At 50.7% G+C, this 25,908-nt stretch overlaps 1 protein-coding gene across 2 annotated transcripts in view; it reads left to right on the top strand.

Moving 5' to 3' along the window:
• Nucleotides 1-25,908, top strand: part of ASTN2 (astrotactin 2) — a 426,223-nt gene that overhangs the window by 399,203 nt on the left and 1,112 nt on the right. For both annotated transcript variants that reach the window (XM_064523655.1, XM_026113784.2), the window contains 2 exons: nucleotides 16,303-16,403; nucleotides 17,902-18,085. In XM_064523655.1, the coding sequence (XP_064379725.1) occupies nucleotides 16,303-16,403; nucleotides 17,902-18,085 (285 nt within the window). The remainder of the gene's footprint in view (nucleotides 1-16,302; nucleotides 16,404-17,901; nucleotides 18,086-25,908) is intronic.

Below are 25,908 nucleotides of genomic sequence, written 5' to 3'. Positions count from 1 at the left end.
CACAGCTGTGCTGGCCCTGGCCGCTGCCACCACTGTCCTTCAGTTGTCATGCTGGTCGGCTTCCAGGGCACGTTGTTTGATACTACTTTGTTGTATTTGGACCTTGCAGCACGGCACTGAGCTCTGCCCAAGGTGGGAAGGGTGCAGGGCTTATCTGCCTTGTTCTTGTTTTCAGCCATCTCATGTAGGTTTGGAGGGGTGGGGGAGGAATAGAAGACGACCCGCCAGACCTGCGTGTCTATCTAGACTGGGCTGCAAAATCAAATTTTAAAAGGCAGTACTATGGAGGGCATTAGGGAGGGCTTGTTTTCCAGCGTTTGCGTTCATGCAGTTGCCCTGCTGTCATTCTGCAGCCTGTCCTGTCCACGCTCCTGTTGCGCCATAGTCACCGAAAGCATCGGTCCAGGGAGGCAGCAGCAGAGTTGGCAGCACCCCGGCCTCTCTCTGGCCTGCGTCAGGGACCAGGCAGGGGCTCAGCTAGCCTGAGGCAGGGCTTCCCCCTTGCTTTTCTCCCAGCCTTCTCTGCCAGGAGAGGTTGGCATGGGAGAATCAGGCTGTGGGAGAAAGCTCAGAGCCCTTCGCTTTTCTTCCTGAACACGAAGGGCACTGTAGAGAGCAGAATAGCCTAAATAGCTGCTGGCATGCAGCAAAGTGCTGCACCTTGTTTTCCTCTTGGTCGTGTGTCACACCATCCCGTCCTTACTGTGTTTCTGTGCTCCCCAGTGTGGGAGCTTGCAGCTCGGTGGCTCTTCTTGTATATCCAAATCTGCTCGGTAGCTGCTTCTGCAGAGTTGCCCCGTTGCAGGTCAGCCCTTTCCACGAAACCCTCACCCTCACTTCAGCCCCCGCAGCCTCCTAAACCCTTCCAGGCCACCTCTAGCTTTGCAGCTCTGTCCCTGGTTTATACCTGCCACACTGCCACACACTGAATTGTTTTCCAAGTGGAAACATGAGTTGAAGTATTAACTCCACAAGGGCCTTTCTGTGCAATGCACTGGGATTAAATATTTATGTTGGCAAAAAGCATGTAATAGGCAGCTCAAGATCAGAGATAATGAAATTGAGGTGTGTGGAGAAAGGGAGGAAGGTGGAGGGGCTGGCTGGAGCAGAAGGGAGAGGGACCCAGGTGGGTTGTAGTATGTGTGCATGAGATACTGCTTTTATTATTATTAATACCCCACCTGTTTGCTGGGGGTAGGAATCCAACCCCAGGCCCGGGGCTGGGAGCTCTGCAACACGTGAGGAAGGAGAGATGAGATCAGCGATGCTGCATTCCTTCCTTGCATACAGACCAGCATCGGGCAGGAATAATTGTCAACCAGGGTGATTTTGGCTTGGAGCCACTTTAAGTGGGATCAGGCCTGGACTTTACCGGGGCAGATGGCTGGGCGTGGGATCAGTGAGGGATGAGCCCCTCTCTGTGTCATCTGCAAATGATGTACGATTCTAAATCATTAATAGCACTGATATAGGATCCCTTACTCTTCCTGGCTGCTGCAGTCAAGGTTATTTACTGGTGACTGTATGTGATCAGGCAGCAATGTGGTTTGGATTATACAGAGGGTTCCCGATCGGGTCAGCAGGATGGTCACGGCGATGATAGCAGCTGCTTCTCTACCTTGCCGCACCGCGCCAAGCGGGGAAGGCCCGTGCAAGCCTCCATGGCGAGCGCTGAACAAGAGCCACATGAGGGTCGGAGGGAGGGGAGAGGGCCTGAGGAGAGGTGGGCCGCGAGGAGAGCGTTTGTGGGATGCAAGGGGAGCCTGCAGGAGAGCCTGCTCTCCCGCAGGAGAAAAACAAGGAACGGCTACGAAAGCAAAGGCCGCTGTTCTTTCTCAATTCATTATCTTTACGAGACAACAACCTCTCTCCTCCCTCGGGCGCTCCCCCCGACAAATATCACAGACGAGGGAGCATGGGGGGGTGTGACTCCCGCGCCGTGCTGTGGGACCGTGGCCAGTAGCGGAGCCACCAGGGAGATATGAAACCAGTCATGAATGGAGCGTTAGGAGAGAATGGAAATTCGCAACTGGCTCCCAGGCCGGCTCTCTTGCGGGGGGTCCCTTGCTCACGATGGCAGTGCTGCCTCTCATAAACACACATTTCCTCATCCCCGTTTGTTTCTCTCTCTTGTGCAATCTCATGTACCAGACGGGAATGGGAGTGAGTCCCGATGGTACGTGAATGTGTTACAAAAAACCTTCCCACCCTGCCACCAACGAAGTACTGAGAAATAACAAACGGGTTTAAAAGAAAAAGAAGAAGGAAAAAAGAGGGAGAAAAGAAAGATGGGGGGCTGGATGAATTTACTACTGGCTATAGGTTATTATGAGTGTAAACTTAAGGGCATGACTGTAGTATTAGTTTGCAGTGTCAACCAGCCCTCAGAAGCCCCCATGGTGCTAGGTGCTATACATCCTTCTAGGAAAACGAAGTTCCTTCTCCAAATGACTTTACTGGGTGAGTGGGAGGGAAAAAATGGGACAGAAAATTGGGGCAAAGTGACTTGCCTGAAATCACACAGTCAGCACTCAAACCAAGAGAGCCCAGACACCCAGCCTGCCTGGCCAACACAGTCCCACGTGCTGGGTTGTTTCGCTCGGTGATGTGGGAGCGACGCTCCTGTAGTTTGTACTTCCCGTGTGTCAGCTTTTGCTGTTCTTGTGCATGGTCTGGGCTGTCCTTCTCAAACAAGCTGTTTGACTAGATTGCAGCAAGGGTGAGGTGTGACGTTAACGTGTAAAAGGGACAAACCCCACCGTCAAGCACAGCAAGTCCTTTGGACTAGCAGCAGAGGGAGGCTAGTGCTCCCCTTGCCTGAGACACCTTGCCCGGGACAGTGTAACTGAGGAGGGATGGAGGATTAATGCGTTAGCTGTAGCTGCAGTAGAGAAAAAACTGCAGGGAGAAAGATGATACAAATCATAGTCCTTCTGCCTAAAGCAAAAAGGAAATAAACCTGCAGGGAATGATACCTAAGGAGCAGTGTCTGCCAGTAGAGCGGGACTGGTTCTGCAGCACGCTTGTGCTCAGGAGGTTCGCAAATGCATCTGCCTCAATAGCAAGGCACTTTCATGTTATTCAAGGTAGTGGGTCTTTGGTCCCATCAAAGGCCTGCTGGGGGTAGCAGGGCTCTCTCTCTGGGATGGTCTGCTGTATAGTCATCATTTCAATAAAGAAATGATTAAAGGGGGTGAGAGGGGGGGAAGAAAAACCCCAAACATCTGTTTTACTTCAAATCAGAGAAGATTCCTTTGCTTGCAAGGAATGTGTAAATCACGCCGGGCTGGGAGATGTACATAACCCTGCCTGAAAGCTCCTCTGGACTTCAAAAGAATTCTAACGTGCTTACTGGGATTTTGTTTTTATTATTTGTTTCGCTCCCCCCGCCCCGTCCTACCCTCAGCCCTCCCCTGTCAGCCTGTCAGATTTGTGAGAACTTCCCACCCGCTGTCAGCCATTCAGGCCATCCCCCTTTGATTCAAGGGCCTCGGGTTGTGGGGGGAAAGGCCAGTGGGTAGAGGAGACCACAGACCTGGCTGGAGTCCTTCTGCCTGGGCTCGCTGCTACGCACAGCTCCCATTCAGCCATGGGCTAACCGTAGTGTCATGGGCACGTCCCTGCTTTGCCACCATCATCTACCTCTTGGCTTCTCCCCTGCCAGCAGTGCACTGTCTTCCTGTCTTCTCCATGCTGCATAGGCTGCAGCTGGCCGCGAGGAAGGGACGTTGCAAAGGCTCGTTCCAAGTGCAGCGCTGCCCTTGCCGCTGTCGCAGACTAGCCTAGGGTATCGATGCCTCTCGCTTGGAGGCCAGAGCACTTGGCCCTTTCCTCCCTTGGATTTTCTGAGTGAGACTTACAGAGGCTTCCCCCTCCTCCAAGCCACAAGGAACACAAGGAAATTCTATTGTGTTCCTTTATTATTGTCATGCTTTGTTTTGCTTTGTTTTATGCAGAGGGTGAAGTTAGGGCTGGCAAATGGTGCCAGAGAACAAATGTGAAGAAGGGAGTCCCTGCTTGTCGGGGGCCCATCAGCCTCCCCATACCAACCTACTAAGGTGATTCAGCCTAAGCTAGAGGGACCACCCTTGGGGCCAAGGACAGACTCCACTCCCTGCGGTCAATGCAGCCCTTTGCCTTTCTTCTGGGAATGTGGATCAGGAGGCCTATTGTGGTGGCTTATATAAGAACAGAGAGCCATCAACTCATTTGACATAGACCACCCACTGCTCTTGAGATGACACTGTCTTTTGAAGTCACTACCAGTCTGGGCTGTATTTCAACCAGCAGTCCAGATGGAAGCCAAGCCCCCAGGAGGATGAGAACAAGCCCTACCAAGGGGATCTCCTGGGGTAGCAAACTGTTGAGTGTCTGTTTCTTGTTTAGAATGACTGTAAGGTTGGGAGGGGCAAACGTTTCCCAATTTGCCAAAGGTCACAACCTTCCTCTTCCCCCATCTCCCTGGGGACGGTGGTGGCCAAGCTTTTCAGAGAGTTTATAGGTTAAATGGCTGGTATGGTTAGCTGTGAACATTTCCATTGTGGAACTCACTGCAGGGGTTCAGGGCCTCTCTCATCTCTGCTTTCTCCCTGGCACAACTGGAGGAAGAGTTCGATTTATTCCCCCTCTCCTTCTGAGCAGCCTTCTCCCTGCAGCCGCAGCCTCCCCAAGCCCTGTTGGTTCTTTTCAGAGAAGAAGGCAGTTGTCTCAGGAGTAGCCCAAGGTGCAGGAAGGTACTACAAGTGATTTGTCTCTCTCTGGAGACCTACCCAGGACTCGCATGCTGAGGCCAAAAGCCACCCAGCCTTAGATTTGTGTGAAGAAGACAGGCTGTAACCTCCAAGTAGTGGCTTACCCGTGAATACATAACCTTCTCAGAGTTGAGGCTTCAGGGTGACTGTTGGTCAAAGAAGTGGGGCAGAGCTGTTCCAGGCCTGGTTCCCTAAGGGAAGAGGCAGGGGCAGAAGGTACTGCAGTGGGAATGACAGAGTACACAGGGTGCTGTCTGGGGGTCTTGTGGTAGCAGGGGGTGGAGGTGGCATTGGGAGCACTGGGGTATTGTGGAGAGCTGAAAGCAGCTAGGGGTGTTGTGGTGCAAGTGTGAAGGATGTGGCAGGAGCTGAGGATGTTGCAGCCATGTGGGATGCAGAGCCTGGGGAAAGCCCTCCTCGGCTGAGCTGCTTCAGGACAGCTCACTTCCATCACCAGCTATTGCTGATGCTCTGCAGCCGGAGCGGGACAAGCCCCTGTGATTTGCAGCCTCGGGCTCCAATATGAATCGTGGTGTGGGTGGAGTTGCTCCAGCAGCACTGGGAGTTAACTCGTTTGACCTTTGTCCAAAAGCTTGTTTGGGATCTCCTGGTGAGTCGCAGCAGAACAGTGACTCTGGCACTTGACAGACTGATATGAACTGCTTTTGCTTTGCTAGGGACAAAAGCATCAGCCAGTAGTGGCTCAGCACCACCTCCTTCTGGTTCCTTCCTCCACCAAAGGACACTAGGATTCACTTCCTGGGTGACCTGGGAGCTTCTCTGACCTTGCCAGGTGGAGGGGGGTGAACACCTTGCCCCAAGCCCTGAGGCACATGGTGGGATTTGAGAAGAACCAGGCCAGTTTCTGCTGCTTTGCCAGTAGCTGCCCTGTATGAACACATTTGCTAATCCTCATCCTCACAGCCGGGAGGAAGAAAGCAAGGACGCAACAGCCAAGAAATACAGACCCCAAACATCCTCTCTCCATCCTCCCCAAAGCTGATAATTCCTCAGTGATCCTGTTTTTTGTGCCAACATCCTGTCTCCAAAGTTTGGGGCCCCTCCCTGTGGGACATCCTGAGGATTTGCTGGGCTGCTTCAAACTGATAAAGACCAAGGCTCCTGGTTCCCTAGAGTGAGCACAGGAGCAAAAGCCCTAGGCTTATGACATAGGCTGTGTTAGTATTATCTCATGTGGGGGCTGCTTTTTGGGATGTGCTGCCCTGTTGCCATGCCAGGGAGCTGTTCTCTCATCCGCATTTTGTCTCCATCGGGAGCTTTTGTTCAATGCAGCAGCCTGTCTCTCCAGGGAGGCTTGCTGTGCTCCTCCTTAATCAGTGGTGTAAAGCTGCTCCTGAAAGGACGTACTCAGAGCGTGAGCCACACACTAGGGAAATAGAAACCTTATCGAGTGTGAGGGATGAGGGACCAATTATCTGCTACTTGCCAGTGGTTGCAGGGAGCAAGGGTCACAAAGAAGGAAATCTGTAAGACAGAGAAAAAGGCAAAGGGTTTCAGCCAGTGCTTCTGCCTCTCTCACCCCCATGGTTGTGACGGCACCATGGGGACGCAGAGACCAGGAAGGCTGCAGTGACAGTGCTGCACCTCCTGGGTAAAATCTTGGCCCTGCTGAAATGAACCTGCATTTTTCCTTTGATTTTAGTGAAACAAGTTTTCACCTAAGGCAATCTTAGCGTTGCCTGTTGCGAGGTGAATGAATGGCAAAGGAGCTCCTTGTGGGATGTTGACCCTCCAGCAGAGGTATCATTCAGGAGCAGGGCTCTCGGGAGCAGAAGAGGGCCTGTGTATCATGGTCCTCTTTCACAGCCATTGTGACACTGGGAATTGCTGTTCTGACGGGGTTTATTGAGAGCGTTTCTAGGAAAATCTTTCCCCTGCCATTCCAACCTTGAGACATTGAGGCTGAGGTTGGGGAGGTGAATGTCCTGCCATGAATTTCTCTAGCAGTGAGGCAGTGGATCCAGGCAGTAGCAAGAAATGGTTGGGATTTTTCCTTTGTTTCTTTCTTTTACTTTCATCCTTTTTTTTTTTTTTTTGGATCTTGTTCGGCAGGGATGTGAAACAGAAAGAGACTGATGAAGTGTTACAAAGAACGAGAGCTGAGCAAGTATGCGTTGTAGCTTGGCTCAAACTTGCTGCATCTGACTTTCTCTTAGAGGGGAGTAACGAGCACAAACACTTGCACCTTGCCTTCTGTGCTTTTTGGCTCTGCATTGCCTTATAGCTAAGAGGCAGAGGGCAACTCTTAGAGACTCCGTGCAGTGTGGTATGTTGACCCAGTGCAGTATGGAGGCGATCCTTCAGTCTCAAAAGTCATGTAGCAGCATCTTCCCATTCCTCAGCACTCAAGCTGATACAGCTCTACCAGAGCTAACTCATTCAGTGCTACTTGGGGAACAGCCGTGCACACAGACATACTCAGCAAACGGTCTCCTACAAGCCTCTCCTCCCTCTTCTTGTCTCCCCAGTGCCACCCAGCTTCGAGTGACTACAACCACTGCTTGGAAGGAGTCTGGGGGCCAGGTGGGAAGGTGTTTGATACTGCCTTTAGTTTCTGTATCTCTTGTACTGCGGGGGCAGGTGGCAGCAGGCCCCTCATCTCCTCTGGAAAAGAGCGTGGCTAATTTAGTGTATTACTTCTGCGAACCGTGCCTCAGCAAGGGCTCTAGTCTGAGCCGGTCTCTTCGTCCTGCCCCTTCATGGAGCTCAGTCCACGCGCTGCTCCCAAGGACAGGCCCCCATGACTATCCATCAGCAGCCTCAGGGACAAAGGGCTGAATTTTACTAAGAACAGAGAGAAAAAAAACAACCTGCACTGAGAGGAGCTCTCTGTGGAAGATACCTAGACAGGTATATACCTGGCAGTATTTACACTTGATAGACCCTATTTTTGTTCCTGTCCATCACTATGATAGAGCGGGGCTCAGGGACTCCAGCTGAGCCTGAGGTCCCAGGGTACTCGGCACGGTGTCTACCCAGCGTCAGAGAGTCCCTGCCCAAGGCTCTTAAAAGCAAATAGGTAGGGCAGAAAATATGATTATCTCTGTTTTGCAGATGGGAAAATGAGACATTGAGACTGAATGTTACTCATACAGAGTGTCCGCTACCTCAAGGGAGAGCAGTTGCTCGGGGTAGTATCAGTCCTGTTGCGGTGTCCGCTCCAGCACTGTATGAGTTTATGTTGGTGAAGCTCCTCGGAGCAGGGCACGCGGTGCGCGCAGTGCAGTCTTGGAGAGCATCGCCTGCCTTCCTGAGCCCAGCAGGCGACGGCGGGAGGCCGTGACACTGGGGAGGCACTGGTCTACCCTGCATCGCAGCAGTCCATCAGCATTAAGGGACCTTCTCCTCCTCCCCGGCAGGCCACGCAGCTCCTGTGAGAAGCATCACACTCTCAGCGTGTTTGTTTTGAGCGTGGACCTGGCATTAGTTGCAGCTCAGGGTAATCTCCCAGTGTTGATAGCCCTAAGTGACTTTCCCAGGGTTGCCACAGAGCAGAAATGGCCCACAGGCTTTGAAGCCTCTCCCCAGCCTACAGCTGTTCCACCAGCCCTTGCCGTCTCAGAAATCCTGTCTCCTCTGCCTTTTCCAGAGGTTTCCTCGAACAAGCAGCCTCTTCCCTTCAGAGAGCAGCCTGTTGTCTTCCCTGTGCCGGAGGTACTTGATGGGCACCGTTTAATGCAGTTCCAAAAAAGCGTCAGACACCTGAGGCAGGATGTGTCAGGTACATTTACTTCCCTCCATCTGACACCTGTGGTCGGGTATTGGAGGGTGGCATCTGTTGGAGGATAACGATTAGTGTCCTCACAGCATTTGCTGTCCTGAAAAAAAACGTGTGAACTGCGAGAACAGTTTACTGACAGCCTCGTGTATGCATTTAAAGGCAAAGCTCCAATACTCTGACGCGGCACCTGCGCTATCGCTAACCTCTTCCTCCATCAGGCTGATGGGAGTAGGGTCAGCTGTCACAGATGGTTAAAAGAAAACCCAGTTTAAAAGGGTGCTTTTCTCAAATAGTAGAAATGTTAGGAGAGCTTTCTCAAAGATATATTCTCAAGATGGCATTGTGCACTGTTTCCTTCTTCTAGCACAGGCACTGCAGAAGGGCAAAGCCAAAAGCAGTGACAATGCAAAGCAGAAAATGTCACTCCCATTCCAGAAGGGGTAGGATACATAAGCAGCAGTTCGCTGGGCGCTGACAGCAGGTCAGCGTTGCCTCTCGCAGCTCTTTTCCCCCGTGGGCAGCACACACCGAGCCATGGAAACTCGTCCTCCGCGGCCAGCTGCCCCCTCTGCGCAGACACAGCCTCTGCTCAGAGCCCAGCCCTGTCCCCAGCCCAGCCCAGCGTTCCTGTCAGTCTTCAAATGCCCCAGCGATAGCATCTGATTGCTGTAATACTTGTGATAGTGCCAACCCCAGGGAGGCAGCATGTGGTCGTCCCTATAAAGCTTAGCTGAATCCCGAGCTGCGGGGCCTCCCTGTTGGGCTGGGATGTGCCTTGCCCCGGTCCAAGGTACCCAGCCCGCCTTGAGAATTGGCACCGCAAACGTGGGCACGACATGACCGGTGAGCCTGGAATTCAGGGCCCAACAAATCCACCGAGAAATCCTCTCCTTGCAAAAAACGCTCCTTTCTTATTGTCTGCTTGTTATTTGCTGCGAGGGGGCGGGTGTTGTGCTCCTCTACCTTTCTTAATTATTTTGAATCACAGAGTCGCCAACAAGCAATAAGCTAAACTGCATTCCTGTGGCTTGCGTGGACGGACTGCTTTTTTTTTTTTTTTTTTTATTGTAATGGTTTCTGAAGTGGGAATGCTCACATGAAGACAGACACCTGCCCCTCTCCACGCTTGCCCAGACTCTGCTGTTGGCAGGCGAGTCCTGCTTTTGCTCCGCGTCGGTCAATGAGAGCTCCTCGGCGGCTCGGAGCGCGGGACAGCTCCCTCCCACAGCCCGCACGGAAACCACGGTGGTGGGACAGGGTTGGGATGGCACCGCATGGCCCCGTGGCTGTGCCCAGGAGCGTGCACCCTCCAGCCCATGTTGCTCGGGATGAAACACCCATGGCTCTCCTCCCACCCCACAGCATCCACGGGCTCTCCCCCGTATAGGGCTTGCAACTTTAGTCTTTCAGGGAAGCTGTCTGGGTAAATCTGCTGACTTTTCCACCAGCCTGGAGAGACTGAGGTGAAGATGTCCGTTGTTGCTCTCCAGACTGAAGATCTCACCATTGCTCCATTATAGGTACTGGAAAAAAGAAATATGCACACGCACCCCCTCAGTCTCCCTTTCACACCCTCCAAGCCCCAGTTGCTGATTGACAACCCTAACTAGCCCAATACGCAACACACGATCACACAGATGTCAATCAACATCTCTCACTCAAAGCACTGTAAAGGCATTAAACGCTCCCCAGATGTCCGTCCTCACCAATGTCTGCAGTAGTGAGTCCTTCACCAGGGTGAATAAAGAAGGGGAAGAGCTGGGGAAGGATGGTGCTCTCCTGGCGGTCCCTGAGCGCGGGGGTGCGTGAAGGGCTCTGGGCGAGGAGCGTGTTTACGTACATGTGTACTTACGGGCACTGTTCCTGTTCGCTTCATTCTGAACACGCTCAAGTCCAGGCATAATCTGAGCTTTTCTGGCATCGCGTTGCTCATGCTGAGTCCTCGTGCTGAGATCACTGCTCCTCGCGGCCGGCTCGGGCCAGCTGCCTCATCTCCGAGCGGAGGGGATGTCGTGGGGAGCGCGGGGAGGCCGGCAGAGATTGCCAAGACCTAGTCCATGGAGGGCTTTTAAACAGAGGCCTTCAAATTGTTTTTCGGATGGAACAGGAAACCAGAAGGGCTGGCAAAGCAGGAGTGTGATGTGTTTGTGTCAGCGCACTGGACCAGCCTCAGCTGCGCGGTGTTGGTTGCATGCAAGCCCCGAGACAGGGGCTGCTGCGGAGGGCCCAGATAAGCTGTAACCAGAGGGGTGACAGCCGGACGTGCAGACAAGACTGAGGTGACTTGCCCCAGCTAGGCCAAGATGTGAGTTTGCTTGAGTCACTGGTAGTGCTACCCATGCGATGAAGGGTGAGGCTGGCAGAGACCCTGTTTCCTCACCGAGCTTCGGTCCGCTGCTGGGAGCAACTGGTGCTGTTCCCTGCCCGCCTGAACTGCTGTTGCAGGAACCACCTTGCTAGACCTTGGAAAGCCTGTCTGGAGCAGTCTGTTTGTTGCTCCAAAGCTAATGAGTTTAATCCTGAACCTGTGAAGCTGAAACCCAACAGCCAGTGCTTTCAAATAGTAGGTGGAGAAATACAGGGACAGAGCAATCCATAGCACCATGCGTGAGGCACAGGGCATGTCTGCCCTGCACCGAGGTCCTGCAGCAAACTGCATAGCACGCGATCCCGTGTCTGCAGAGTGAGGCACCATGCCGAAGCTTATCAGCCAAGCTGAGCAGCCAGGCCCTGTTGGCAAGAGCCTAACACTAGGCGGTTGCAGTTGCACCACTTTGGAAACCATCAGACAATATTTCTGCATGATGCTGAACTCTGGCGTGCAGCTGGAACAGCATCTCTGCCCTGTCCCCCATTTACCTCGTGCAGGGACCCCCTTAGCACAGTCAGGGTGTGCCTCGTAGCTGCGGACTGCATGCAGCAAGCTTCTCGTGGACATGCTCAGTTACTTAACATGGGTGTCCAGCAGCTGGGAGGAGTGCTTGTTGGACTCCTTGTTGGACCCTTTTGCCTGCAGCCCAGGCAGCTTGTTTGTGATACTGCATCTCATTGACCAGCTGCAGAAGCCCGAAGGCTCAGGAAGGGCAGTATGCAAGCAAAAACCAGAAATGCCCGTGATGTCTCCGTACGGTGTAAAGAGATCGGCCGCCGAGCTAAGGGAGGTCAGCTCTCAGAGGCAGAGGTCCTTATCTCCCTCCCCGCAAATAAGGATCATGAGTAAAGCACTCAAACATCATGAGCATCATGAGATGGAGTTAAAAAAACATGAGCTGGTGTTGTTGTCTTTAAAAAAGTAATGCGTTCTGGGGTTTCGTTCTCAGCCTTACAGTTTTCTGCCTTTGGAATTCTGATTTTTTTTTCTCTGTGTTGAGAAAAGCTAGAAACATATTGTTCTGTGGTGTTTTTTTTCTTTTCCTTGTTTTTTTAAATGCAATTGAGAGTCTTCCACAATCACTTGATTCCAGGAACTGAAGCTTAACCCCCCTGCTTTCTCTTCCTCCCCCAAGAAGTATCTTGAGCCTAGTGATAAAATCCAGGCTTTAGCCAGCTTTGGGTGGGGTATCTGCGAGGAAGGTGTTGTTGACATTTCGTGAGGCCACATATTAATTGCTTTCTATCTCTCTGAAAGTTCCTGCTGGTCCCAATAGGTTTGCATATAGTAGTAAACACTTAAGCGGTGTTACTTTATATGACAGCCCATAACTGCTGTGCTCCGCTGCAGAGGTGGCTGCATTTGCAAGCATGGATGGGCTGATTGCTGCCAAGAATGCTTCCAGTGGTGAAACACTCCTTGGAACCCCTTTGGGCAAAATGTATCTTAGTATTTCTATAAAAGCAGAGTTCATATGTGATCTTCCTAAGAGCGCTGGTGAACAAGAGGCTCAGATGTGAGACAGTAGCAGGTAGCCACAAGCTCCTTTGGAAAACACAGAACTTGAGAAAGCGTATCGGGGAAAGCTTATTGCTAAACAAAACACCTCTAGGTTGTGAAAGACTCTCTGCCAGACATTAGCTACCATATGGCATTCCCGGTTGTCTGACGTGATTTCATGCACTGAGCGTGGGTCTGGGACCTTTTGATTTCTAGCTTTGACTTCACTCCAAAGCTGCTTTGCTTTGGGCGAAACGCTCCGAACCGCTCTTTGGCCTCGTTTTTCCTCACAAACTATCCAAAGGGCCAGTGTCAGGGTTTGTGCAATCAGGTACGACTGCATCGATGTCTGCCAGAGGTTTCTCTGGGAAGCGGTAGGTAGGAGCCCTCCGTCAGCGTGCCCAGCTGCCCTTCGCCACGGCGGCACGGCGCCTGGCCGAGCGGGCAGCGTCGCGACAGCGGCAGACGGGCACGTGTCGAACCTCGGCGGGGGAGAAACCGGGGCCCCGCGTGAGGAGTCAGGTGGGAAGAGCGGGCTCTTTGGGGGAAGGAGTCTGCCACCAACGTCTGCTCTGCAGTCTGGAGGGCTCGGTGCGCTGGGGAAGGAAAATAAAGCAATTCGTGTCTATAGAGATGGTTGAAAAAAGCTGAAGGATGGCCACTTTTTAAGATAAAGCCTTTCAAGAAATGTTTTTTCTGCCATCTTCTTCTAAAGATAAATGGGGAGAATGGGAGATTGCTTCAAAACCCAGTGAAATTCCCGTAAAATTTTCCGATTGTTCCATTTTTTTTGCTTTTTTTCCCCATCAAAAACAAATTCAGGAAAAAAACATTTTTAAGGCAGATGGGAAAAGGAAAAAAATCCATTCCTCTCTCTTCCAATCCACTTTTTCTTCCACCCAAGGCAGCCCACTGACTGGTATTAGACTTCAAGGTCTCTCGTGTCTTCGATGGGCAGCTCCTGTGCCTTGTGTGTGCTCCCATTTTGTGACTGAAGAGGGAAGGATGTAGGGTTTACGCTGACCTGGAGGTCTTCACACTCTCTTCTCTTAATTGTCCGTTTCTACGAATAAAGGAAAGAAAACAAAACTCAGCACTCTGTGCAGTGCGATTAACTGGCTGTAAATGTGTTTTGCCACAGAGAGGCTGGGTGGTCAAGTAGTTTGAGAATGAGATTGGAAGCATAATCTTCTGCGTTTGCAACCATTCATATCACCGAGTCTCTCCTGGGCAAAATGCTTCATCCCATATATCTCTGTTCACCATTGATAAAAAAGAGTTATTAATACTACCGTGCTTCAGGGTGAGCTTTTGGACCATAATTAATGTTAAAACCCTCTGAGGTCACCAGCTGGAAGAAGCTGGAGAGGTGCAAAGGGCTGCATGCTACTGGGGCTGCCAGCTTCCACCAAAGCTGAATCTACTGGTGCTGCTTTCAAAATGTCTCTCATTGAGAATGAATGGAAATTAAAAACCTTCTCACATATTTTCATTTGCAAAATTTTTGAAGGAAGACTAGTTTCAGGTGAGTTAAAAGATTTCTTTTTGACCAGATGAAAATCACTTTGATTTTCATATTTTTCCATTTGGGGTTTGATTTTTTTTTTTTCAAAATACCATCTGAGACAGTGATGAAATGAAAGGCTTGTTTGTTGGTGTATTTTTGATCCCAGCCCTGACCATTGCAAATGCTCTTGCTATTGGCAGCTGAGTGACTTTGTTTGTGTGCACACGCTGGGCGGCAGGGAAAAGTGCGGTCAGGGGGTTAACGCAGGTCTTTAACATCATCCAAAGGGCTGAAATGTGCTTTAACTCCCTGCCAAGCGGAGATGCTCCCTCCTGACCCCATAGGCAATAGTATAGGTGCTGTAGGCACTAATTGCTGACTATTACAATTGTATTTTGATAAAATTCTGCTGTTTTTGAGAGAAGTGCTCTGGAACTGATTACCGCAGAGCTAATGGAGCCTCACGCACTGAACCGCTATGGTCAGAGCAGAGGTTACACATTAACTGTGTTCACATATTCAAAAAAGAAAACGTAACAACAGAACCATAGGGGCTACCTAAGCAAGTGACCCCAGGATGGGAACGGAGATCAGCTAGCAGAGGAAATATTCTCATTAGTCCCTCTTATAGCTTACCATGTTTCTGTCGAGGCAGGAAGAGCGTTGCCCACTAGTTAGTCCGTGGCCAGGGCAGCAGGACTCCTGGGTCCTCTGCCCAGCTCTCCAGTCGCTCCCACAGTCAGCCAGTCTCGCTGGGTCAGGGATCCCCCCACTCATCACCGGACACTGGTTTCTGGGCGCTGGGGGAAGTGTTTCATGTCGCCTAAACATAGAAACATGCCTTACCTGCCGACCGTAGGCGACTCAAGGCCACCTTAAATCCCTCATCCATTCAAAAAAGGACGAGGGAAGCGTCTCCTCCGGAATGGGATGCGAAGCACCGCAGTTAGACTCCTGCGCTGAGCTGGAATTGCCCTGTGGAGGACTCTGCTGCTGCCTCACTTCTTGCGGGAGGACAACCCACGTGCGGTGCTTGTGAAGTTAGGCAGCGTGGACGTTGCTCCGCGGATGCACATGTTCTGAAAAACATTCTCAAATTAAGCAAAATGACATCACGCAAAAGAACTGAAAAAGCATCTCCTTGCGTGAGCTCAGCACGTGCATCTCCTGCCCGACCCAGCTCTGGCAATATGGGAGTCGTGCCGGCGCACAAGTGGATTCCTCGGCATCCTTTCAAACATGAAGGATTGTTAAGGAAATAACACTAATTGCTCTGAGAGGGTATGTCCTGGGCTGGGAAGTGCTGGGAATTGCTACCGTGCAAATGTCATCTCTTATCAGCTGCACGCGGTGTGCCAATCCGTGGCAGGGAGCATGTGTGGGGGGAAAGGGAAAGGCAGGCATTGCTTCTGTCCCCGTTGCTGGTGCTCAGGAGTTTGCACCACTCCTTTAAGTAAACATGCCTCAGCCTCTCAATCCCATTTAAGCTTCAGCTGCTTTTATGATGCTCTTTGTGCTCACTTTCAAGAGCTGTGCAGTTTTACCTTGGGATAAGGAGCGGGGCTGTTATTCCCCAGGAAACGGGTACCCCAGCACTGGCATTTCAGACCTCCGAGGTGTGCGAGCCAGCTCCTGCACTTTGTCAAAGCCAGCTTGAATTGCTGCGCCTGGCTTGGAGAGGATAAATAGAAACTGATGCCTTTTGGGAGAGTGGGCAGAAGATCATTATCCCTGCTGCTAAGAAGCTTTCTCAGTTTGAAGCTTTGATATTCTGACCAGGGCTCTCTTAGCTCAGCATCCCCGAGCGTCCCATGGAGCCACAGCCTGTTCAATGCTTCATCTGGCACCAAAATCGTATTTTACTGTCAGATGCTCTCCATTAGTTTCAAGTGTGAAATTACCATTCCCACCCTTTTACCAGCCCCACCCTGGTGAGGAAATGAGAGAAAAAACAACCTCAAGGGCCGTTTGCAAGATGTGTACGAGCTGTCACTTGTCAGCACAGTGCGTGCTTAAGGCAGGAGTTACTGCTCCTTTCCTTAAGGCAGGCCGTAGGGGAACCCCACTTGCAAACAGCACCGCACTATAGTGTTTGCATTGGTGCATGGCAAAGCAGCCCCCAGGACGTTTGTGTCCTTTCCCAGGCACGAGGCTGTAGTGTAAAACCCCATGAACCATAGTGCTCTGTCTAATGGCGAGGAGAAAAGCAGCTCCACAGGCATCGTGGGGCCACCGTGGCCCTGGCTCCTTTCCCGGGGTTCTTTCCCGTCGAAGCCTGACATCGTCTCGCATCTCCTTGACTTGCCAAAACTGACTGATATGAGCCTGGACCACATTTTTCCCTTCTCTTCTGAAGGCCGGTTCCCATAACAACCTGCCAGTGTTGGACTGAGGGATAAAGACGGATGATTTTTTTTTTCCTGCCTTCCAGATTTACCCTATACGCAGTGGATACACGAGGGAGACACTCAGAGCTGAGCACGGTCACCCTGAGGACAGCCTGCCCATTGGTAGACGACAGCAAGGCAGAAGGTCAGTGTTCAGGTCCTGATTTTCCAGGACAAAAGCCATTTCCTGTTAATTTTGCTTTTCCTGTATGCGTTGTACTCCTGCACCCCCTCCTAGTCTCGTCTCCCCCAGTGTGCGAGCTCCTGTATATTAGGGCACAGGGATGTTGTGCTGGAAAGGGAGGACAAATTGCAAGACAGTCATCTCACGAAGTCCCTTCGACTGCAGAGCTGATCACTACTGTGGTCCTGTGCAGCACAGTGCCACGGCATCTCTCCCTGTGCATGGCCATCGGAGCCGTTAACGTGCGTCTGACATGTCCCCTGGAAGAAGAGAGAGTCCACATCTCTTACTGCAAAAAAGACTGAGCTACAGCCCTGGCTGGGACGAGGTGGGGGTGAGAGCTGTGCGTGGGACTCTCAGGGCTGGCTGTTTAAAAGGACTGCAGTGGCAGCTAGTTTGGTTCTGAAATGGAAACACAGATAAAAGCTAGAACACTTGGACATGTGGGTTTTCAAATGTTGAAACAAATCCCATTTTTTCTATCCCTCACTCCCCGAGTGTTTTGCCTCCTTTAAATTTAAAAAGATTCATCTAAGTGAAAGGTAGATTGCCTGTTTTCTTTCTTTCATTCTTTTTTTAAAGCAAACAAAAGAAAGTTTTGATTAATGCTTTGTTTAAGGTTATTGATAAGCATTTCCAAGAAAAATGAGCAAAAATGAGACTAAAGAAAAGGAAGGAAATGTTTCTTTGTGCGTTTTTCATTTCCAAAAAAAGAGCCTTTTTTACAACAGAAAGTACACCCTCTTGTTTAACAAGTCTTTGAGCTGCTCTATTAGAGTAGCCACAATGATGATTCGCTGCATTTCTGGCTAAATTACCATCTTGTTATCAGCAATGTCATTTTCTTCCTGTCCTTTAATAAATCATAGGGCCCGATTGACCCATATATCCTCCTCTTGCTCTTCCCAGCTTGCTGATTGCCATCCTTTCTCAGTAGTTTCCCCGGGCCTGGTCATCCCTCATTCGCCCAGTTTCACTGCAAAACTCTCCTTGTGTTTCCATGTCCTCACTGGTCCAGCAGTCCTCTGTGTGTAGTAGGGCTTCTGAGGGTGCACCCCCAATCCTCCGTGCTGCGGGAAAGCATCATAGCTGTGCAATCATTTTCCTCTCGGTGAGTTAGGGAAGAGCTTGTCTGTCCTAATTGGGCAGGTAAGGTTGCGTCTGCCATGGTTCCTGGCCAGCAACTCTCCTTCCTTCTCCTGTTCTTTTGTGGAGCATTGCTGGAGTCACTGGGGCTCCACTCGCTGCAGACGACTCACTGCAGGGTTAGCTAGAGGACTTGCTAAACGTTGTGCAGGTTGCTGAACACCGCTGCAGGCAGCATGCGAGGAGCGGTGGGGGAGGCCACCATCCCAGCCGCCCTCCCCGCCTGCTAGCCCCACCAAAGGCTCGTTCTTCCCTTTCCTGTATTGGCACCGTCTGTCTGTTCATTAAATTCTATCCCCTGGATCCTTTTCAGAGATAGCTGACAAAATCTACAACCTCTACAATGGTTATACCAGTGGGAAGGAGCAGCAGACAGCCTACAACACGCTGATGGAGGTGTCTGCTTCCATGCTCTTCCGAGTCCAGCACCACTACAACTCCCATTACGAGAAATTTGGAGACTTCGTCTGGCGCAGTGAGGACGAGCTGGGGCCCAGGTACCTGTTCTTTCTCTTCCTTCTCCCTTGCTACATGGCTGGAGAGCTACACTGTTTGATCGCTACGGAAGTGAAACTCATTGCCGCCTTCTGTCTGAGATAAATCCCCTTGTGTTGTTCACCAGACTGTCCTGCAGTCCTCTGTGACTGCCAGTCCCCGTTCAGGAATGGCTCAGTGTTTGGATGAATAGTTGTGGAGTGTCTAGCAGCTGTGTGGGAAACCAGTCTAAGCCAGGCAGGCGATACAGCAAATAAGGAGCTGAGTGTATTGGTAAAGCTGTGTGAGGGCCCAGGGCCATAAATTAGGCAGGTACAGAGTGAATGGGCTGTGTGTAAACCAAGACTGACTCAGATCCTCTTCGACTGTAAAATCTTGGTAGATGAGACCATGGCTCCTCTAGGATTCACAGGTGCCCTGCTTATTTGTAGGGTGAGTGGCTGGAAAGAGTGACTGAGGGAATGAAGCAAAAATGCAGCAGGTACATATATAGTAAGGATGATGTGTCAGCAACATGCATTCGGTATCAAGAGCTGCAAAACGGAGGGAGCAGTAGCCCACGGAGGTATTTCAGGAATATAGCAAGTCTATCTTTATATTGTTGTATTTGTACATGGCAAATAGCCAGATAATGAAGGGCAGCAGAATCCCTCATAGGCACCCTTTGATGGAGCCCACCCATGTCAGGAAACACGGTGCAGCCTCCAGTACCGTGCTCCCACAGTGGGACAGATCCTTCTCCATGCTGTCTCCACACCTAGACAGTTATTCCCCATGGACACTAGAGCAGAAGACCACCTGGCCCAGCTGTGTCTTTGGGCATCTCCTGCAGCCTGTTGTGGTTGCAGATGTGTGTACATGCAAATACCGTGCTGCAGGAAGATTGTTCGTGTGTGAAAATAGCTTTGATCCCTTAGAATGGCAGAGCTGAGATGCCAGCTAACAGATTATTACTTTTGTCTGTAGCTTTACTATTTGATATCATCAGAGAGGTCAATGCTTGAGCAATCTGTGTGTGGTAAAGTTGGCTCTACTAAATAGGATACTTCATGGAAATTTCCTTCTATTTATTTCTCTCTATATATATCTGACCTGACAGATCTTTATCCTCACAGTAGTATATGGTTGCCATACATTCTTCAAATATCTTTGAGATTTCCTTTTCTGCCTTCCCCCTCTCCCAAAACAATAATTTAGGCCTATTGATGTAGGTACTAGAAAGGTCTTCCTAAATTTTCGTACTGTGGTGTGCCTGACACCATGCAAGGATGCCAGTGAGGGAACAGTGCCTCATCTGTTACCTATATGCAGCCTTACACTAGAAATGTTTTCTCTTTACTATAAATTTCGTGCCCTAAGGAGGGCTGGTAAAGGATTGTTTCTGTGGTTATAAAGAACAACCTTTGCAGAAGGGCTTTGCCTGCAATACCCTGGTGTACAGTGAAATGGTTAATAAGCAGATTCTGAGAGATCACAGCAATGGAGTAACACATACATGGACTACATTGCGTCCAGAGGGGTGGCAGAGTATCCTGGCAAAGACTGTTTTGCCAGACTGCCACATTAAGACCCTTTAGACCCTTTAGGAAATGTTCAGCAAGCTACGTTCAGAAGAAGCCATAGCTCTATCTTGAGATCCCTTATAGATTTCTAATAGCCTTGACCTGCTTTGAAGCTTTCAGAGAGGCTATTCGTCCAGCATCCTAACACATTGTTCTCTGAGAAGATGAAGAAGAGGAACATGGAGGAATGGAGTGAGATGGGATGATTAACTGCAGTCCATGAATAACTGGAAAAGATTTTCCTTCTCTCTCCCCCACCGCTATCTGCTTGTTGGACACGACTGAGAATCTATCCATAATACCAGGATGACAGCTCTCACAACAGTTTTCACTCCTCCTAGACATAAATCCAGACTAGCCTGTGGCTTGCCTCCTACAGAGATGGCCTTGGTTGTAATTTCTGTGGTAGCTCATTAACGTCAGACAGGCAGCCACTGTCTCTTGCTTCCCACCGCCTTCCTCCTTCTTTGATGACACTGCAAAGTTGTTTGTCCTTTTTAATTGTTCCTCTCTATAAATCCCTGGGGACCATCCACCTCTTCTTACATGTCCTTATTTCCTCTGTTGCTGGAGATATAACACACTTATTTAGGATATTATCTGGGCTGATACCTGCATGAAGCCAAGACGTTTGCAAGGTGACATTTAAATTGCCCATATTGCCTCACTGTATACGAAGTGACATTTGGAGTCAGTGGTCAGTGCTGCTGCAGTCTGCCTTCCACAGCCAGCCAGATGATCTCCTAGCAGAGCTCACATGTCCCTGTTACGTACTTGAGAAATATGTGACTTGCAGCCTAGAGAAAATGTTTATAAATGCTGCTGCAGCCGGTGCCGGGCTCTTGACAAGAGCGAAGCGCCATTGTCCAGCCCTGCTTCTCAGGGAGCTTGGACAGAAACGAAGGCACTGATGAAGCGGGAGGCGAGTGAAGATTTGCCAAGGGACACTATCTTGTAACACGATTTTAATTGATGGACTGCTCTCCTTCCCAAGGGGACATTCATTTTTGTACCTTGAAATGTTTATCAGATGAGCCTCCGAATCACAGTAAATGTTCGCTCATAAAAATGAGTGACAAGAGGGAAGTTGATTGCCTGTAATAAATACATCACACTGGAGTCCTCGGGAACCCAGTTTCCATGAAAGCCACAGGTTACTGCAAACAGCTGCTTGCGAGAAGACACACTGACAGCCAGATGTCCCAACCAGACGGTTTACATTAAGGAGACATTAAAAACTTAGCTCATAGGTGGCCCTAAACCAGGACTTTCTGTGGTCAGCAGCATCTTGGCACCTGGCTTGCTCTGTCCTGCTAGTCTCCTTCAGCAACAACCCCTTTCCTGCTCCCCTTACAGACACCAAGTGAATCTTGCAAAGTTAATTTGTTCCAACAGAACAGGAGAATTTATCTAAACCAGTGAAGGTTTAATGCTACTGTGCGTTCAGATCTTTGGATCTATTCAGCAACAGTGCTTCCTGACACAGCAACAAGGATATTTCTTTATTAGTTTTTCTCATGTATTATTATTACGACCACTGCAAACTGGGCCTGGCTTTCAGGAGGAGGAGGGAGAAATAAGCACGAGGGTTAAGATCTTCCTTCCATGCCCCTACTTCTGGCTACCAGGAACAACCAGGTCAGGATGTGGCATCAGCCCAGGGCTCGAAGCCTCTCCTTTTCTTAAGCAAGTCGCCTGGGCAGACAGGCCGTGGCAGCAGCAGGAGACAAACATCCTCAGCAGTGCACGATCTCCCAAGCAGCTGCCTTTTGGTACCGAGGGGGAATGCAATGTACTGATGGGAGGCGGTGATAAGAGGCCATCGAGTCCCGGACTCATTATCCTCCCAGACGAGGGTCTGACAGACCCAGGTCAGTTCTCAGTAGAGTGGAAAAATCTGAATTTATGACAAAATCACCCCATATGGGAACACAGCAGCCAGGCAGCCACCCTGTCTCTGCAGCAGCCCTGGGAAGCTTATCCTTCCCTCCAGCCCAGGTGTCATTACTTCTCCACTTCTCCATGGTCTCCTGACTTTCTCCTAGGTCAGGTAGGGCAGCGTTCTGCTGGCTCTGGGTAAGTTCTCATCCCGCACCAGCCATCAAGGTGAATAATCGCTGTCCCCTCTGCAGCTGGGGGATGAACATGGGCAGGAGAAGGTGAAGTCCCTTCCTCAGGGAGCACCTGACTCTGGGCAGAGCAGGAGGTAACATGTCTCCTGCTCTTCTGTGTGCCCTTCTAGAGCCAGGCCTGGCTACCAGGGGTCTCAGGGCCTTGTCCCGTGCTGTCCCCACTGCCCCCACTCCCTCGCCACGGTGCCTTTAACTGAGGCATGAGCGCTTGGAAAGTGCCCCCGCAGCAGACACCCCTTGCCCTCCCCTTTTCTCTCCACCGTTCGCACTCTGCTGCCACAAGGTACCGGCGAGGGAGGCAGCCGTGCAGAGCAGTCACTATTTTTAATCCCCCTCTTCATCATTTATGACTGCGGCTGTGACCTCCTAAATCCTTCACTTAGAGGGGGACCAGAATCAGTTGCTGGCTGGCGCCAACTTAAAACAACTGCCCTGCGGCGTGGCAGGCTGGGTGGGCACCCACCGGCTCACGCCAAGGTGGGGACACCCCAGACTCGGGCCAGGGTTATGGGGTGAGGGGGAGGAGGGCTGCTTCATCCCTTCACAGGGTTGAAAGCATGGGGGCTTTCTACAGAACAGATCTGGCCATGGGCAGCCATGAGACTGATTCCTCCCGCTCTCCCCTGCTGTCCTCTCCTGGTTCCTGCCCTTTAATAAGGCAATAAATTACCGTTTCTGGCAGGGATGGGGTTGGTCAGCATTTAGGAAGATTTCATTTCCAGTATTTGAAAAGGTGGTCGTTCTGACCCGACAGCCCTCCACAGGGAGCACTTGGGTAATACCCAGGGCTTGATTTATGGTGTTAAATTGGCAGCCCAAGAACGGCTCCTGTAATTTATTACCAGCCTTCACCAGAAAGCTTCTCCCTCTTTCTCACCCCTCCCCTCGCCTGCTCTGTCTCTCTCTTTCTCCTTCTTACTTTTTTTAAGAAAGAACAGCTGACAGCCAAAAGCTAAATCTAACATTTACACATGAATTCATTACCCCACTAAAATAAATGACTCAGTCTCAAAGCGGAGAAACCCATCAAACTGGGGCCTTGGCGCTGGCGTGAGGATACCAAAAGTGAGGGAGCTGATTCCTTCCCTCTCCATTACCCTGTCTTCTTGTCCACAGTACGCTGGGTTGTCAGCATCCTCCCAGGGCCAGCCTATCTTACGCTGCTTCCCACCTTTAAACACCGCTCATTTCCCAGGGCCATCTGCACCGAGCACAACTGCAAACGCAGCAGGTGTACTGAGACCAGCTCCAAAAAGCGCTCAGCCTCCAGCAAATGGGACTTCAACGGCTCTGGGTGGTTTTACCCCGGATGTCTTGCCACCACGAGCTGTTCCTCACACATGGGAACATTCGGCTGGACAAGAGACCTGTATACGTAGCAAGGATTGAGGACAACGTGGTCGTTTTTCACAGTATCTAAGAGATGCTGGAAAGATAGCAGAGTAGTGAACCTGTGAAGGCAGAAACAGCCAGGGGAAAGGGAGGGAGAGCAATGAGCAGGTTGTGCAGGGAAGAAGTGAGAGGTGGTTGAAGCAGGGAGGAGAAGGAAGAAGTGAAAAGGACGGAGAGAAAGAGAAGGGCTTGACCCAGAGGCATGCGTAGGTGCATGCTGGGGAGCCCAGGCATTGTTTGAGGTGGATTAGGGCCAAGCTGCAGTTACCCACCATTGTGAGATGCCTCAAGTGCTGATCATGGCCAGTCATTGCCGTTCCCTATTTTGTGCTGGCTGCTGGGTGGGGAAAGCCTTCCAGCCTGGGGAACTGATTTGGGTGGAAATCCAGGGGCTTGCTGGGCTGGCCTTCAGACCAGCGCATTGCCTGCATTGGCATGGTGTTCAGCCACCAAAACACCTGCTCAGCACAGGTGAATGGGCAGAGACAAGCTGGGCAAGAGGGAAATATTCCCCTTTAGCAATAGCAATGATTTATGTTAAATAAAAGCAGCTTTGGAGCCACGGCCTTGGAGAGACAATAGTGGATCTGCTGGATCATGTGTTCTTGGAGTTAGCACCTCTGCTGCATTGCACGGGGAGGCTTTGTCCCTCACAGCCTGCTTTCTGCAGGGTGGGAGCCCAAGCCAGGGCTCCCTCACCCGACCAGCCCAGCAGGCCAGAGCGCTCAGCACCATCTCCTTGGTGCCAGCTCAGCCCTGCTACAAGCCTCCTCCTTCCCCTCCCTGTTCTGCCTCGCACACAGCCGCGTAGCTCTGTAGGTTGCCCTGGTCAGACCTCCTCCGTGGATGTACTTCTGTGGGCTCTAGTCGCTCTAACGTTTTCAAGAAAAACAGAGAACACCTTCTCTTTAAAATAACCAGCATTTGTATTTTCCTGCTGTTAGGGAATCCTCTCCAAACAGTAAAAAAATATATTTAAAAATACATACTGAATGGGTAGGAAATTTTATAAAGAATAGAACCCAGTGAAATGAAAACAGTTTTGACTTTCAGCAGGGTTTTTTTGGATTAGGGGGAGCTCTGACCAAATATGTTCCCCTCAAGCACTGTCAGCTCACATAAACAACAGTCCTGTGAGCTGACCGTGGGTCCTGTGCTTGCTCAGCTTTCACTGGAGAAAGGAAGAATCAGAGCAGACGTTAAGAAACAATTTCTCAGTGTTAGGATGGATAAGCACTGGAAAGAGTGCCTGAGGAGACAAACTCTTCTTCATCAGAGGCGTTAAGAGTAGGTTAGACAGATGTCTGTCAGGAAGCGCTAGGGCAGGTTGATCCTGGCAAGGAAATGGAACGGATGATCTACTGTGGTCCCCTCCAGCACCAGTGACTATGATTTTCTGAAGTTTGTTGGCCTCACCATAGTGACAGTCACCACAGACTGGTTTGTTGCTGAGCTGAGCTTTAATCAATCAATCTTTGTTGAAAACACCCAGTTCCATAGTGGAATTTCGTAACTTCTCAGCAATGGACATCCAGCACCAAAGGGCTTGTTCTTGGCTGTGTTACCTATCTTGATCTGCAATGGGAGCAACAGATGATCTAGAAGGTCAGGTATCTGCTAAGCAGAGTAGTGTGAGTAGAGAGGTATTCTGTCAAGAGTTTGGGCAGCTCAGCCCATGACATCAGTATGTATATGTGTGTGTATATAGGTAATGGGTAATGAGGCTCAAATTGCCTACTGAGGCTCACCTTTGTATGTGAAACCAATACACATGCATCACCTTCAGACTTAGCATTATCCCTTCACCCTTCCCTTGCTGGTCTCTTCCACTGGAAAAAGGAGTCAGAGCCCATCTTCTTCTGGGAGGGGAAGGGTAGTTTTCTGAGCGCGGCTCTGACAGAGCAGTGGTTTGTTAGCCTTTCATCTAGTCTTCTTGCTCCAGAGGGAGAGACTCATAGCTGGTTGCGGATGCCTGAGTGCCCTTGTGCCTTGTCTCCGTCTTTGCACTTTGGTCTGGAGCTCAGGCTTTGATGACTCATGGCGAGTCCTTCCTTGGAATCTCGGTCAGTGGGATGCCTTTGGGTGTGCAGCCACATCAGAAATAGCTGTGCTCCCTCCTGACCGTATAGCTCACAATCCAGGCTGAAACACCATAAAGCTTTCATAATCAAATAATCCCCATGTTTATGCCTTGCTGACTGACAGCGCTGCCCCTGACATATCATTATCAGGAATTTACATTCCTTCAGGAACTGCAAAATCCCCTAACCCCAAATCCAGAGCTTTCCTGTGGCACCAGAGGGAGAGGAAATAATCTGTGATCTTGAGACTTTCAGACCACTGAAGTAAACCCTCTTCCCCTCCCTTTGTTTGATTTAGCACTTTGCAGACTCCCACGAGGGGGATTCTTGGTTTCTTATGGGTTTATTTTGTTTTGTCTTAATGTGTTGTGCTTTTCTTCCTCGCTTTTCTAGCGTTGGTCCTTTTGGGCCATTTTGCTCCTGGAGGCTTGAGAACATACACGGGGAAGGGCTGTGCTCATGTCAGGGGAGCAGCCGTGGTGCTGGGGGGCTTCTCTGTGTGCCCCGGGCCAGGACGCAGGGTGCGATGGGGGTCCGGCGTACGGCTGCGGTGATGCCTGTAGCCAGGGCGGCAGACAGCGAACCCGGGGTTCAGCGAGAGCTGCTGCTCTGGGTCAGACCTCAGGTCCCTCCAGCCCTGTGTCCTGTCTCCAGCAGT

The sequence above is a fragment of the Dromaius novaehollandiae genome, chromosome 20 (genome assembly GCF_036370855.1).
Source record: "Dromaius novaehollandiae isolate bDroNov1 chromosome 20, bDroNov1.hap1, whole genome shotgun sequence".
Lineage (NCBI taxonomy): Eukaryota > Metazoa > Chordata > Aves > Casuariiformes > Dromaiidae > Dromaius > Dromaius novaehollandiae.
The sequence above is the reverse complement of the archived record's forward strand: the minus strand, read 5'-3'. Positions and strand labels throughout refer to the sequence as shown.